We start from the raw sequence: 16,652 nt of genomic DNA, 5'->3' as shown, positions 1-16,652 counted from the left end.
GGGCACCGCTGAGCGGGGAGTCCAGCGCTGGGGAGCCCCGGCTAGGAACATCACGACCCAGCTGAAATAGGGGCAACTTTTGTCCTCCACGTTGCAGACACCAGGGGCCCCTCCCTACGGGCAGGGCGCAGGTAACATCCTCCTACGGAGGATCCCGGCAGCCAAGGACAATTCTTCAGAGAAGGGCACAGGTGTGAGCCCAGCAGCCACAGGAAGTACCTCTGGCTTGGAAAGGGGACCCCGTGGGCAGATGGCCTCAGGCATCCACTACAGCACCTTGGGGGACAGGCAGGGAGGGGACCGGAGGCGGCGCAGGGTCTCACCTCTGGGATTCCGTTGCCCGACACCGTGCTCTCTGAGGGCCAGAGGCATCCTTCCTATGTGGGGAGGAGAGGAGCAGGCTCAGTGGGAGAACAGAGGAGGGTGCCAAAGGGTTAACTGGCTTTGACCCTGAGGTCTTCTATCCGCAAACCACTCCTTTCCATCCCCACCGGTCCACCCGTCCACCCTGGCCTGGGCCCCCACCATTTCTCAGATAAGACCACAACGGCCCTGTCACTGACCTCTCAGTTCTCTGCACTGTCCCCTGAAAATTCATCCCCCCACCCACACTTTCCAGAATAGACGTTTGACCTGTGGGCCCCTCCTTCTCGAAACCCTCCAGGAGCTTCCCCTGCACCTCCGAATGGGTCCAAATGAGCTCGTGAAGTGGCTGATGAGGAAGCCTGGCGTGATCTAGCCCTCCTGGCCGTGAGCTGCCCACGTGCTCGCAGTGCGACCTTGGCAGTTACTTAACTTCCAGAACTTTCACAAGGTAGAATATGCCTGGAGTACACGCAGCCCTCTGTGACTTTATGGAAGTGCTGGGGGCCATGTGGACATGCTCTCCAGCTACGTGCTATGCATGCCCCCGAGGGCCTTTGCACCGGCCACCCTGCTGCCTGGTCAGCCCCGCAGACTTCCCCTGACACCACTGTTTAAAGAGCACCCCCCCCAGTAACAACCCTGCCGTGGGCTAACTTCCTTCCCAGCAGCTCTCCTATCTGTAATCAACTTGTCTCTGTGTATTTATTTATCTGTTTTCAGTCTCCATCTGTGTATCAGGAGTCCCGTTCACAGGTGAAGAAATATGGACAAAGCTGGTTAATGAGACAAGGCAAGTGCCCTCATGCACCTGCTCTGCCCCCAAATAATGATTGCATCGGTCAGCAAAGGTGGAATGCACCAGGACTGCTGCACCGGGCCTCGTGAAGCTTGCTACATGGGCTCGGGGTGGGGGACACGCCGGCACACCACGTGGATTTCAGGCCTTGGGGAGAGCCCCAAGGGTCAGGGAAGGGGGACCCCCAAGCCAGGACCAGTTTGTCTGAAAGGGAAGCCCAGACAATGCGGGTTATGTGGTGATAGATCGCCCTGGTTGGGGAGGGGGGGATGTCTTCTTTGAATTTCACAGCTTTCCACAGATGTAACAGATACAATAAACTGTACATCCTCTAAGTACGCAATTTGGTTACATTTTGGCATGGGTCTACACCAGAGATCCATCGCTCCAATCAAAATAACGTATCTATCACCCTAAAAGTTTCCTTGGGGGCTTGTTTTCTCGAGAGTTCCCAGGTAAGACATTCTCACCTACAGTATGGGGCCCAAAGGTGAATGGGGGGTGTGGGGCGCACGGGTGGCCCAGAGAACGGCAGTTACCTAAATGGCCACTAGGGGGCTCTGGGGCTCTCAAAACCGTCCAACGAGGAAAGCATGCACTTAACCCCATAAAGACTCGAGGGAGTCTAGTCCGTTCCAGTGTTAGGATGTAGCGAGCAGACATGCAACCTCGCTGCTCAGGTGCTCATCGAAGGCCGTTTCATTACCGGTATTAGTAATGTTTCAATCGCTGCCCTGGTGCCGGACACTGCACTAAGCACTCTTTAAAGCACCATCTCATTTCTCCCAAGAAACCCCCAAGGCAGGCTGAGGTCGGTTAGCTGAGAGCTGAGTGGGCCCAGCTGGTAAGAGTGCGGGGATTCAAACCCTCACCTGCCTGCCTCCTGACCCACTCAGCTCAGGCTGGTCCTGGCAGGTTCCGAAGCCCCCAGTCGGGCCATTGGCACAGTCCATGTGTGGGCCAGGAAGCAGATGGGGACACCCACCTGCTTCTCACCAGGGTCAGGAGCCCTGGGGTGGGATGCATGCAGCCAAGGCCAGCTTGGACGGAGTGTGACCCAGATACACTCCTGCCTGCAAGTCCCCCTGTCCCAGGGTCTGCGTGACGCGGCCAACAACCCCTTCCCACCACAGCCCCCACTCCCAGCCCTAACAGAGCGGTCATCTACCTGGCACCACACAGGGAGCTTAAGAAAACACCAATGGATGTCCCAGGAGCCCCACTGTAGAGCCCCAAACCATCCACTAGCCTCGTCACACTTCCTCCTCCAGGGAGCCCTCCAGGAACCACCCACTGCCACCCTGCCTCCCAGATTCTCATGGTGTCTCAGCTCCTGCATGGGCCTGGCCCGCTGTATAGTAATCCAATGTCCAGCTGGCTGCCCGGGATCTGATTTAGAAGCCTTGTGTGCACAGAAGCCATGTGGGAAGCAGGAGACCCATGCCAGGGCTATTTGGGGACAAAGAGAACAGAGGGTTACCCCATTCAAGGCCCTGACTCAGCCTCCAGTCCGAATCCATCCCAGCCCCACGCTGAGCAGGCCTCACACACGAACTGTCTTCCGAGAGCGCTGCTGGTGAAGTGGTCATTGCTGTTCAAGATGCGTAAGCTTTGGGGGAACAACTAAAGCTGCGAAGGTGATGAAATCACCTTTCATGTTCGAAAGCAAAACTCAGGGATCCCGGAGCAGCTCAGAAAGCAGCAGGAGGCTTCCTGGGTGGGGCTTGGCGGCACCTGGGTACCTGCTTCCCTATGTCCAGGTGGAACGGAACACTGCCCTCCCCCGACAACCCCAGGACAAGCCCCTTCGGGCCCAGCTTCTGCGCCACTGTGGTTGCAAGACCACCACTACGCAGTAGAGTGTGGCTTCCCCGGGCACAGCATCGGGCGGGGGAGTGACATTCTAGGTCCAGTGGTGTACCTGCACCTGAGCCTCATTCTCTGACAGATGAAAAAATGGGGACACCCTGAAAAGGAACTGAAGCAGGACAGTCATGCTGGGGACAAGTTGGGCCCCAGGCTGACAGCGGCCAGGTCTGGGTCTCTGTGGGAGGTCACAGGGCCCTGAGACTCCTCTGATGCACCCTGTCTGGCGGGGGGTCCCCAAGGGAGCTGCCACACTTACTTCAGGCCTAACGAGGCTCCGTGTTTACCCAGCCGGGCATCCCCACGGGCCCCTGCAGGTGGCTGGGTAGATGGGGGTGGGGACTCTCCTTTGGCTCCAGGTGTCCAGGAACCAGGGCTGGAACCGGAACCCCCGTCTGGGCACCAGGTGCCCCCCACAGGGCTGTCTCCCCGGCCCCGGCGGCAGCCAGGATCCCTTGCACTGGAACTTGTGCCATCTCCCCAGCCCTCCGGGTAAGCATCGTCCTCCCCAATCCACACACCTGGGGGAGGCCGCAGAAAGGCTAAGTCCACCCGTCTGACGGGCCGAGGCTCGGGGTGGGGCAAGAGGCCCACCCTGGACGTGAGCCATCCAGCGAGATCTTCTCCTTGGCTCCCAGTATCCCCCTTGCCCTAGCATCTGAGGCAGAACGGAGCGGCCCAGGCTGTGCACACTGCTGCTCACAAGCTGCCGGGCTTCGGGCAGATGCACCCACCTGTCTGGGCCCCCGTCTCCCCCCGCGGGGTGCGGTTTCCGAGCGGCTGAGAGCCGGGAGGCCCCGGGTGCGTGCGGGAGCAGCAGGTGGTGCCGTCACTCGGGCAACAGCCACCGCCAACAAGCACAGGTGAGCCCTGGCCTTGGAAGCGACAGATTCCTTCAGAGAAGCGGCACCAAGTGCCCTCCAGACCCATGCTGAGCCTCAGGTTCCGGGCCCGCCGTGTCCCCATCGGGGAAGGGGGGGACAAGCAGAAGCTCCGGGCCCGATGCACCGCGGTCGCAGCCTGCTGCAGGCAGAGACGCCCGAGCCTGCGGAGGACCCGGCTCAGGCCCAGACTCCGGGCCCCGCCACCCAGCCCAGGTGTCCCGCAGACCCTGGAAGCCCTGCCCAGTGCCACCTCCCTGCTCCGTCGCTGTCCTCACAGGCTGGGAGATGGGGTCAGGCCCACAGCCCTGGGGCCACCCATGTGCCACCTTCTCCCTGCAAATCCCAGCCTGCCCTTCAGACAGCCCACTGCTGCCAGCTGGCGAAATCATGCATCGCCCGTGTGGGGGGAGAAACCCCTTGGGGGTGAACTCTGCACCTGCATCCGTCCACCCGCTGAATGATGGGGGGCGGTGGGGCACAGGTCAGCCCCAAGGGCACAAGGAGTGAGGGGCCCTGGCACTCCCAGCGGCAGAAAGCCAAGTTCCCACCCGGCCGGGCCCCCACTTTGTGGTCTCTAGGTGATAACTCTGGGGCTTCCAGGATGCCCAATGAAGCTCGCAATTCTAGTAACACATCAAAATGCAGTATTACGTTGACAGCAAGGACCCCTTTCCAGTGCGGCGTCTGTCCTCCACTGCCTGGACCCAACCACCATCACTTCCTCCTTCAGAGCCCGGCCGGAGAGGCTCATCCTGGCCACACACGGCGCTCTGGTATTCTTGGGGACAGTCACTTCGGTTCCCTTCAGAACCCTCGATATTGTCTGCTTCTGTCTGTCTGGATCTGGCCCCCAGGTGGCCACCCCCTGGAGCTTGGTCACAGCCCTTCCTGCCAGCGTCTGCGAGAGTTCTAGGCCCTCTGCTCTGTAAGCATCTGTCCGGTGATACACGAATGGACGGGCAGGTGCTGGATGGACGGCCAAGCGACTGAGTGAGGGGAGGTGCCTGCCTGTGGCCGGCAGTGCCCGGCCGCTGACTCCATGCTAAGCTCCGAGTCCCCCCAGCGAGTGACAGAGTCGTCAGTCTCTCTCACAGTGAATGGCAACGGATGCCCCACTTCACGGACTGGGGACTGGTCCGAGGGCACATGGCCAGGCCCGGTGGAGCTGGGAAGGAAGGGCCTTTCCAGGGTGACCAGTTGTGTCGAGACACCGTGAGCCCCCCCGCCCAGATACCTGCAAGGTGTGGAAGAGGGGAAGGGCCGAGGCTGCCGGGCTGTGGGCTGAGGTCCCACCGGGCCTGGACCCCGAACAGCCTCGTCCATCATCTGCCCGGCAGCTTCCCCTGCAGCCGCCGACGGCCGTTCTCCTATTCCCACGAGCACCCTGACCCAGGACTCCGGGGCGCTGCCCTGAGGGGCATCCCGCTGACCCTGGGAGCTCGGGGTGCGGACGTGAGGGGCTGGGCACTTACCGACGAGAGGGCATCTTCTCTTCTCCGGCCCTGGCTGTGGCGGCCGATGAAGGAGCGCGCAGACAGCTTGTAGTGGCTCAGCAAGCATGTGATCACCACGACCATCACCATCACCACCACCACGATGATGGTGATCTCCACGAACTCCAGCTCTGCTGCAAGACGGGGGGACACGTGAGCCTCGGGGGACCCTGACGCGGCCACCGGCGCAGGGCCCAGCCCTTTAGAACGTTCACTCACCCCCCCCAACACGCACACCCCAACACCCCCAACACCCACATGGACACATGCACACCCCAACACTCACACACGGACACACGCACACTGAACCACATACACACCCAACACACCCCCCAACACCCACACATGGACACACACATACCCTCACACTCACACGGACACATGCACACCGAACCACATACACACCCCAACACACCCCCTCACACTCACACGTGGACACAAGCACACCCCAACACTCACACACGGACACTGAACCACAAACACACACCAACACACCCCCCCAACACACACACACACACAGACACACACCCCAACCCTCACACACCTGAACACTATCTCACACACACCTTCAAACATACACACACATCCCAACACACGCACCCCCAACACTCACAGACACACACACACACACATACCCCAACACACACACAGACACACACACATACCTTCCCCAAAATACATATAAACAGATAACCCACCCACACACACACCGCACATACCCACGCACATACACATTTTTCACACACACCCCACACCCACAATAGGACAGGACTGTGTGCAGACGCCCCCTGCCCCCCACCCCGCCCCCCAGCTCTCCAGAGAGATGCTTCAGAAAAACCACGTCCTGGGGGCTGCATATGCTGCCATTCTCCCTTTTTTTTCTCTTTTCTTTCTTTTCCTTTTTTTTTTTTTGGTGTTGTTTTGTTTTTCCCCTCGAAGGCGGAAAAACCCTCAAGTACTGGAAAAGGAAGAAGGTTATTTTGATCCTGCCAGAGCCGGGGCGGTTTCTGCTGACTCGTGCGGGTCCATGTCGAGGCGGCTCAGCAGCTGGCCGCGGTCGGTGCCAGCAGAGCCCCCCAGCAGCGGGCGCGACGCCAACCACCCAGTCCCGCCGCGGATCTGGGTGGTGACACGACACACAGGGCAGCAGCCAGCAGTGCCGGGACCAAGCCCCGCCAGCCTCCCCCAGCCCACGGCTGCCCACCGGGGCACACCCCCTCAACACCCGCTGCTAACAAGCAATTAGCTGAGGGCTCCCCAGGGCACAGGTTCAAGCTCAGGGACACTGACTCAGCTCTTCCTCCTCCAAGACAGACAAACGGCAGCTGGGGGGTTGGGGCGGGTGGGGGAGGGGGGAGTGGGGGCAGGCAGCAGGGGGTGGGGGAGTCGGGCTAGTGGCGGGTGCAAAAGTGGAAAGCAACAGGCAGCACAAGGTACGGCTGTGTCAAGGGCTCTGGCCGCTCTGCTGGGCCCCCCAAACTCCAGCCCTGCGAGGGCCAGACCCTCCTGCTTCAGTTTCCCTGCGGCTTCCGGCAGGAGAAGCAACGCGTCCTATGTGGGAACGTTACTGTTCTCCAAACAGTGGAAGCTTCTCCACACAGAAACCCCCACCCCAACATCCTTTCCAAAGCCCTGGCCAGCCCCTTCCTCCCACGAAGGTCCCCAGGGCACCACCTTCTCAAGCCACATTCTGTGTAGGCCCAACTGCACCGGTGTTTGCCTATCAACGGCTCACACCCACTGCCATCATCAAGCTGTGTGAGTCTGCCCACCAGGGGACACGTGGCGATTTCTGGGCACACTGGCGACTGTCACACCGGGCACTCCGGGCATCTGGTGACTGGGGCCTCCTACAGTGCTCAGGGTACCTCAGGATGAAGAACGACGGGTCAATGCCACAGCGTTGAGAATCCCTGTCCAGGGCTGCGTGTGCGTCTGGGACACTTCCGTCATCCTATCTCACAGGCGAGGACAGCAAGGTCCAGAGGTCCAGTGACAGACTCTCAGCCCAAGGGTCCTAAGCTGCTGGCTCCTCCCACGCAACCGTCCACTGGACGACGACCTGTGCACCCAGGAATTCAACCTGGAGCCTGGGCCTTGTCTCTGGTTCCCAGGTGGGACCTCATCCCATCTTGCCCTGGAGAGCCCAGGAGGGAGGGCGACCTGGCCAGGGACTCTGGGGAGACGGATCCTGGGAGCTGAGAAGGCTGGGGCCCTGGCCGGCAGCGGATCGGGCAGGCCTGGATGGACCCACTGGAGGGACACCCTCGCTTTCCCGCAGGAGGGCGGGCAGGCCCTCGGACCCAGCAACAGCGGCCACACCCCCTGCCTCCCCAGACAGGCTGGTCCGGCGCCTGGGCAGTCTGGTCTGGCTCCCTAGGGCAGGGCCCTGTCTGTTAGGGCCCTGGATAAAGCTGTCCATTCAGGGGACACACAGGCCTGCTTTGTGCAACCCCCACGCCCTCCCTCCTCAGAGGGGCCGACGAGGCCCCTCCCTCAGCCGCATGCACTCTTCACCCCAACCAGGATCAGGGTGGTGGGTTCCCCTCTGCCCCTCCCCCTGCGATCTCCAGGGACCTGTCCACACCAGCCTGGACATGGGAGGTGTGCGGCCGGCTGTCCCTGTCCTAGCCCCGGGCCCCAGTGCTCCCCCTGGTGTTTTCCAGGACCCAGAAGGGAGCAGAGAGACAGCAGCTGAGGCAGCCGGATGGCAAAGGGGCAGCGGGTGAGGCCCGGGCATGCCCGTGGGGGTGGACAAGCCCTCCACAGCGCTCCTGACCCCACCAGCCCAGGCCAAAAGGGCAGGAGAACACATTCCTGGGAGAGAATCACCCCCAGAAAGGAGCACAACGCTCCTAAAAACATGAATGTGACTACCCTGGGCCCCGGACCACAAACCCCAGGAAACCCAAAATTCAGAAATTCCGCTGAAGGGCAGGAAAACTCAGAACAAGAGAAGCCATGACTGATTTCTAGGCTACATTCTGGAAGCCAAAGGCCTGGGTGTAGGCCCAGAAGAGGAGGGGGACCCTGAGGGCCCCTAAGCCCTGCCCCAGCTGCATCACGGGTCCCGGACCCACTGGGTGTCAGCCTGGACCTCACCTCCCGGTCCATCCCAGCTTCCCCAGGTCAAAGGAGGCTACAGGCCCCGGGTGGCGGTGTATAGATGAGATGCTCGGCACTCAGCACTCCCTCCGTGACTGTGATGGGGGTCTCCCATCACCCCTGGACAGCAAAACAAGGGAAGCCCAAACCTATAAGCCCACACAGAGAGCGCTAAGCGGGGCTGGGCCAGATCTTCCAGGCCCAGCCCAGCCCCAGGCCCAGTGGCATGGGCAGGTGGGGGGCGCAGAGGGGTCCAGATGAGGCCCCCAGCCAGCAGCTGGTTCACACAACCCGTAAGGCAGGGCACACCTCTGGGCTGGCTGTGTTGGCCTTGGCCGTGGGGTGAGGGGATCTGGTCCCGCTGACAGCACCTCTGTGCACTTTCCCTCGGGGGGCTTCATCCAGGAGACACCACCTTTGGGGGACAGAACCTGCTTCTCCAGCAAAGGCGCCAGGAAAGCACCCGTTGGAGAGGTGGCCAACTGCGGGCCACACGTGCCCCCGTCCCCCCATCATCCCCCGACCAAGGAACAGAGCTGCCGGCGGCGGCTGCCTCCTGTCTACCGGCTTGTGCTGTCTGCTGGGCCCCGCCGCACAGCTCGGGCTTCTGCACCTCTCCCGCGTCCGGGCAGGCAGCACAAACCAAGCCTCAGCCTCCTCTCCCTGGGCCGGCGCTCCTCGTGGAAACCCCAGAACCACCCAGAACAGATGGGTGCTGCAGGCAAGCCGGCGGCGTGCGCTCACACCTCCCGACCTCTCCAGAACCAGGAACCGTCTGTGAAGCTCCCTGGCCTTTAACTGGCAACACATTCAGGAGGGTTTGTTTTTTTTTTAGAAGAGTTTGAAAGCCCTGGGCAGGCTGAAGCCTGCAGGGCGGTGGCCTGGGGATTTCCAGCCACTTGAGGAGCCCGAGGGACTCGGTTGCTAAGGGCAGACAGGGGGCCACACTGACGCCGCCTCAGCTCCTTCAGTCTGTCGGATGTCCCCTCTACCTGCACACAGACCAGACACCCAGCGCCGAGCTCAGAGGGGTGGCTCCTACCACTGCCCGCCCCCCTCCCTGGCTTTCAAGTCTCTTGTAACCGCAGGAGTCACGGCCAAAGCCAGGTCACAGAGGAGGACGGAGCAAGAGGGGGGCCAACGGGCTGGTCAAGAGCCCGACCTTAGCACAGTCACTGGAACCTTACTATGAGCCCAACGGCGACGATGGCTGCACAGACCCGCCTCCCCACACGGACGAGCATATGGAGGCGCAGGGCGGAGGGATGCCCAGACCTAGGAAGAGCCGAGCTGGGCCTTCACCCCCGAGCCTCCGTGGCCGTCTCCTTCTACTAAATTCCTGCAGCTCTCCCAAAGCATTCCTCTGTTTCCCCTCCGCACACCCCGAGCACCTGCCAGCTCCCCGTGTGATCCTGGGCGTACGGACCTCCGAGAGCCCGTGACGACCCAGTGAAGGGGAGATGCAGTAAACGTAAGAGCTCCAAAGGGACAGGACACAACAGGCTCCCCTATCCCCATGTCACAACCGCCGACACCCCTCAATCAGGCCAATGCGCTAGAGATGCTGAGAGGTTTGCCCAGCTGACTGCCCGGTCGGGTGCGCCGGACTGGCCTCTGCCCCAGGGTGGGGGTTGGAAGCAAGGTCAGTCCAATATGGTCACCCCAGGGGACAGCCAGACACTAGGCCACAAGGGACTCAGGAGCACCTGTCCTGCTCCTGCTCCTGCTCCTGCTTCAAGGGCCTGGCCGCCACCAGGAGCCGCCGGGAACGAAACACAATTCCCTCATTGTGTTCTGGGCGTCAGGCCTGCTTGCTATGGGGAGGGCAGGGAGAGCGGCTCTGCCATTTTTCTTCCGAATTTCCCCCTTGGGGTGGGTGACAGACACGGCGGGCTCTCGGGGGTGGCCAAGCCCATCTTCTGCATGCAAAGTGAGGTCACTCTAATTTAATTTAGCGTCTTCTTTCCTGGTGAATAATTTCAAATTAACAGGCTCGTCTGCCTCCTCCGAGTAGCCTGACCCTCTCTTTTGTCTTCTCCTCCAGAGACAGACACAGTCACTTTGGGATGTCCGCATGCCCAGCTCAGGTCCTCTTCCAGCCCACCTGACCCCGGACGGAGGCGGCGTGCAACGAGTGCCCCCTCGATGCACCCACGGGCATCGCCTTGGGGAAGCCTCACCATCCCTCTGTGAAGCAGATACAAACACACTCACACTCCACACCTGCTCTACGGACCACGAGAAGGAAGCTGACACAGGAGATGGCTGGCCAGAGGCCACACAACCCACAGCCCCAGGACTGCACTCCCAGGCCGTGCCTTCACGGTTCGGTTCAGCCAGCGGCCCCACACCCCGCAGTGCCGAGCACGACCTTCAGCTCAGAAACACCCTGGATCCAGCAAAGGGCTCACGCGGAATGGATACGGTTGCCAGGCAGGGGCGGGACAGCCCAGAGCATCACCCACCGTGCGGTCCACACGGCCAGTATCTGCGGCAGGTGGTACCCACATCACCCAGCCCCCTCCTTCCCTCCCTAAAGTGGAGGAAAATCACAGAACAGTCAGGAAGGTCACACCAGGCGCTCAGGGGAGCTCTGGGCACCTCTCATGGCACCAAGTACAGATCCTAACAGCTCCCATCTCTTCAGCTGCTATACGATCACCAAGCGCCGGCCAGGACGGGACTTCCTCTCTCAATTCCCACAACAGCCCCCCGGGGCTGCAGCACCTGCCCCTCCGCAAGCCGAGTGGGAGAAGGGCCCCAAATCCACGCCGTGCCCGATCATCCTCTTCCCTGAGCTGGAGCGCCGGCCACCGGGGAAGCCAGGATGCTCTCTCAGAATATGGCCTTTAAATTAAAATTCAATTAAAATTAAATAAAACTGTGGCTTAAGAAGGAAGCCATTATATTAAAAACAGTTATCAAACTCTCAACCAGACTGGCGATAGGGCGAGAGACACGGAACTATTTTTGTGACGCGGGGACAGTACGGCATTAAGCAGGACCTGGCAGACTTCAGTGTGATAGGACATCCGTGGTTTCCACCGGTGACCACGTGGCAGGGGCCGCCGAGGCCTCTGTGGTTTGGAGCCTGTGCTCCTGACCCGGTTACTTAAGGTAAAGATGAATTCTTTCGCAACCAAGTTTATGGCCCTGTGTTCTCGGTGGACAGAGCCTTGACCGGGACAAAGCCCAGGAGCCTAGGCCACTTCCCAGCCGCAGACGGGGTGCAGAACTGGGCAAAAACGTGCTATTCGTACACACAGCACTGCAGGAGAACACGCTCCCCACCCCTTCCCTGCCCCCCCGCCCCCGCACAGGTACTAGTAAGTGAGTGTGACTGTCACCAAGTTTTCGATTGATTAATCATCGGAGTAGCAGTTGGGAGCTGGACCTCATTTCTCTTCCCTCAGCTGGAGAGCTGGGCCAGAGCCCACCTGGCTCCCGCCAGCCCACAGGAGGTTTCCAGACCAGACGACCCCCCACCACCCCCCTCCCCACCCCCCTTCGTGTCTGCTCCCAGTGGAGGGGACCCAGTTTGCTTCCTGGTTAACAAGCAGCCGGTGCAGGCGGCCCTGTCTGGCCTCCCGGCCGCACACCGAGGAATTAGGAATTGGCACTGTCTGAAATTTATGAAAATCTAATCTTGTTAGACCTGCCTGGATGAGACCCACTGGGGCGGGCTTCATTGTCATTCAGCAGAGCCCGGCCTGCCTGGGGTTCCAGCCACATCATTACTGCCCCCCTCCCCCAATGACCCCCCCTGCATTTGAATAAGGACCCAGCTCCCTCCCCACCTAGAATGTCAAATAAAATTGAACCAGACGTCAAAGGAATAACTTTCTGATCACTCCTGGTGCCATTTCAAACACCCCCCAACGGCACATTTGTTTCTTAGGGTAAGACCGTTTATAGGGGGGAAAAACGAATCTTTCTTTTGAGGTTTGAGAGGTGGGCAGCAAATCTAGGCCAGTATTCTCGTTTTTAAAAACAGACCGAACCGCTTCCTAAGTGCTTCCTCTGTGCCAAGCACGCAGTCGGGCGTCTGGCACCCGTTAGCCCAACGCGTAGCCTTGTGATACTGTCTGGTGCTGTCTGGTGGCCTCAAGGAAAGTCACATGCTGGCTAGTGAGAGCCAACGGGCTGGGGTTCCCTGCACTCCCGGTCATGATAAAATCCCAGAAGACTGGTTACGAGCGTGTCTGACCCAACGACTCCTGGGTTCGAATCCCAGTCTTGCCATTTACTGTGACTCCAGGCAAATCACTCAATGTCCTCATCTGGGAGAAAAACAGAGGGACCACCTCGGCCCTTCTTTCCATGGCTGTGGCAAGAACTCCATCCGCTAACCTGGAGCCAACGTTTCCGGGAGGGAACCCCTCGAACCAAGGCCTGCGGGCCCTGGGGAACGCCCGCCCCACTCCTCGCACACCCCAGGCTGAGGCCATCTGACTCCACTGTGGCTGGCGAAGGCTCGCCAACGTGGGTTGCCCCGGCTAGCGCTGTAGCTCACGGACGGCAGAAATGGGGAGCACGGATGTAGAGGGAAACCAATAAGCTCTCATAACTTTCAAGCGTGAACACTCGACCTGGCGCATCAACTCGGAGCACTCACCTCCACATACCTTTTTCCTGGGACTCTCCCTCGTGCTCACAGTACTCTAACCACATGGTCAATAAAACCAGCAAGCATGGCCCCACCTCAGGACCTTTGCATGTGCCCTTAGTGCCACCTGGGAAAGATCACTTTTCCCCACGCACACACTTGCTCCCTTCCTTACCTTCCAGCCTCTGTTGCTATGTCCTTTCCTCTGGGAGCACCCCCGGGCACCCTGTCTGGAACAGGGCTCTGCCCAAGCCCCAAGCCCCAGGACCCTATGCCCTGTGCCTGCTTTCCTTTTCACGAGACCATTACTCTGCAATGTTATTTGTGATCTAACCATTTCCTTTCTGCCTCTCCCTACTAGGTCACTGTCACCCAAGACGATGGCTTAACCCCTGTCCCCAGCACCTAGAACCTTCCCGTGATACGGTACACAAGAAATACGCTGAATAAATGATCGTATTTGTTCTCATGCGCACAGGTGAGTGTCAAGGCGGCCACTGCAGGTTTGCACAGAAGGGCAAAAATCACCAGGAACCACTTACATGTCCTCCCAAGGGGCCGACACAGCCCCAGATCTGTGTACACCGGCACCAAAGACGGCCAGATGAAAGAGAAGCCACCAGACAGGATGAGCCCGTTTTTGTTTGAAAGAGAGCAAACATATATATTTTAAAATAAAAGTGAAACTTAGGACGCATATGTGTGTCTGTGGGCGACCACTGTGTCTGCCCAGACCGGGGACCAGCAAGACACCTGCAGACCAAGATGGCCAGGCATGCTTGCCCTGCGGAGGACCCACAGAGGGGGTGAGAGGGGGTCTAGGGCAGAGTCCTGGATGCCCATCCTGAGACATACTTGGCCAGAGGGCAGCCAGACAAGTGAGACTCAGTGGGAGACAGTGGTGTGCTCTGGAGCCCGGCAGTGGGGTGGGGGTAGGGGGGGCAGGGGGACATGCCCAGCAGGGAAGTGTTGTGTGCAGATGTGCATGGGACCAGGGAGGAAGGGAGAGGGTCAGCCAGGTGATGGAAGGCTGAAGTGGCCTCCAGGACAAGGGAAAGGTGTGAGCCTGGTCCACCTCTCTTGTCCTCGGCAATACACATGCCAAAAGGACACCCTCGTCCCTGGAGTGGCCGCCAGTCCAGCCACATATCCTGCTGGGGGGAGGTCTCCTATTAACTGGTATGGGATCTTGTCCTAGTTGCAGAAGGATCACTCAGGCCAGGGGGGTAAAGTGCCCCTTGCCCCAAGGGGGCAGAGGAATGCAGAGCCTCATCTGTTTCTGTGTTTCTGGGGCTTCACCCCCCATGCCCCGAGGCCACCCTCTGGGGGTGGCCTCGGACAGGCTGCAGCTGCCCAATGCGGGGGCCCAGGGCTAAGAGCACGCGTGAGAACCCCAGGGACAGCAAAGCCTCCTGACCCCCGGCTCCTTCACTCAGAAAAGACAAAGCCGTGCCTTTTATCTTTCTTCGCTATTATCCAAATGGAGAGAACTAATGAGATTTTTTTTCTATTGTCACTGACATCGAACATCTTTAAACACCCACTGTCAGCAAAATATCAATCACCGTTCGAGAGCTATTGGCAGAATGGAGTGAATTCACGGTGAGAGAACGGTTTCTGCCACTGGACATGTTGGAAGTGCCACGGAAAGTTATTTAGAATAAATCAAACGCGTTCTGTTAATTGAGGAGAACGGGGAGCAAATGGGGAGTGGGTCGCACGGGTGAGTGAGTCTGTCCGCCGGCGGTAGTGCGGATGGCCACAGTCTTCCTGGAGGACGCATGCGACCCTGCAACCCAGCAAGTTCAACTTCCAGGACTGCATCCAACGGAAAAGGCACAGAAGGCCGGAGAGCACGTACGCAGGAGGATTATCTCTGTAGGATTTTTTTTTTCTCCTTTTTAAAAAGTAAACAATCAGAGACCAAACAAACCTTGGGACATCACATTATGGGGGACCCAATGGGGCCATTCAAAACACACAGAAGTCTACCATCGCGTTTCTCAGCCTTGGCACGACTGACATCGTGAGCTGGACACTGCCTGCGGTGGGCGCCGTCCTGGGCCTCAGGGGGTGTTAGCAGCACCCTCTCCCCACGGGAAGCGAGGGACACCATCACCCCTAAGTTGCGGCAACTAAAAATGCGTCCAGACATCACCCAAAGTCCCCTGGGAGGCGGGGGCAGGGGCAGAAAACGGGCCGAAAACCACTGATCTAAGTTTGATGCTGGAAGGATGTTCGCAGTTCGCAGTTCGCCTCAAGGAGAAATCCTGAAACAGGAGCGGCAAATCCGCCACGGACCCACTTTCACGGCAAAAATGAGGACGATCCTCAAGTCGGTTAACACGACTACTTCTGAAAGAGGGAGACCGTGCTCTTTCCTTTGTGTTTCTATACCGTTTGCGTGTTTATGGCCAACGCTGATCATTTTGTTTCTAATCCTAACACACAGAAACGACTCAGGCACGCGCGTGCCCGTCTGGGTGTTTCCGCGTGTGGCTGACAGCGCCGCTCCCGCCCGCCCTGGCCCCTCGGGGGGCACCGTGTGCTCCTTGAAAACCAGCAGATGTTTCTCTCAATTACCGATTTTCAAGAGCACGGTGTTTCCCGACGGGAGCTGGGATGGCAGCCCCAGGGGAGGGGAAGGAAGCCCAGGCGCACTTTCCAAGCCTCTACGACAAAAAGCGCCTCTCGGGACCGGGGGCCACACTGCGACTGGTATGTGGCCAGTTGTCAACGGCTCCCTCCTTGCAGGACTAGAGGGGCCCAGCTACTCTGGGTCTCACCCAGGGCAAGGGCAGGGAGGCAGCCCAATGCCCAAGGTCAAGCCCAGCCCTGGCTGCCCCAGAACGACTTCTGCATCCTACTACTGTGCCGCCAAGTCCAGGCCACTGTCCTGAGACTATGTGTCCCCCTGACTGATGGGGTCAGGGCCACCACGGTTCTCAGGCAGTGAAGAATCTAGGACCCGAGCACCAAGGAGCCTGACCTCCAGAGCCGGGCAGGGGCTCCAGGTGTAGACCCGGATGCATCACTCACCTCTCTCCTTCCTCTACCTTCAGCCCTCACTGCCATCTGGGACCTCATTCCTGGAGCTAACCTGGGAACTGAATTCCCTGGAAAAATGGCTCCTGGTAAACTCTGGGGGACTGCTCCTAACACAAGAGCCCGCAGAGCCCGCAGTGTCCAGCAGCTTCCCAAATCCTTTGTTCAGACCAGAAGGAGGCCTCGGGCTACGGACTGGGTATCTGTGCCTCATCCCCTCTCCCCCCAATTCCTAGGTCCACGCCTCAACTCCCGGTGTGACTGTATTTGGAGATGGTCTCTAAGGAAGGAAGGTTACAGGAAGTCGTGGGGGGAGGGGCCTGAGTTTACAGGATCCGTGTCCTCGTAAGAAGGGGCACCAGAGAGCTCCTTTTTCCTCCCTGTGCAGCACACATGGACGAGGCTGTGTGAAGACACACAGGAGGCGGCCGCCTACCAGCCAGCAAGAGAGCTCCCCCCAGAAACTGAACTTGCTGACAACTTGAACTTGG

At 59.6% G+C, this 16,652-nt stretch overlaps 1 protein-coding gene across 3 annotated transcripts in view; it reads right to left on the bottom strand.

Moving 5' to 3' along the window:
- The window catches only part of PMEPA1 (prostate transmembrane protein, androgen induced 1), a 54,693-nt gene that overhangs the window by 4,233 nt on the left and 33,808 nt on the right, over window positions 1-16,652 (bottom strand). For 2 of the 3 annotated variants that reach the window (XM_080814264.1, XM_080814262.1), the window contains exons 2-3: window positions 5,385-5,539; window positions 324-377 (exon numbers count right to left, since the gene is read on the bottom strand). In XM_080814264.1, the coding sequence (XP_080670390.1) occupies window positions 324-377; window positions 5,385-5,495 (165 nt within the window). In that variant the 5' untranslated portion in view covers window positions 5,496-5,539. The remainder of the gene's footprint in view (window positions 1-323; window positions 378-5,384; window positions 5,540-16,652) is intronic. The other variant, XM_080814263.1, reaches the window with a different exon arrangement.

This window comes from Martes martes, assembly GCF_963455335.1.
Source record: "Martes martes genome assembly, chromosome: 9".
Taxonomy (NCBI): Eukaryota; Metazoa; Chordata; class Mammalia; order Carnivora; family Mustelidae; genus Martes; species Martes martes.
The sequence above is the reverse complement of the archived record's forward strand: the minus strand, read 5'-3'. Positions and strand labels throughout refer to the sequence as shown.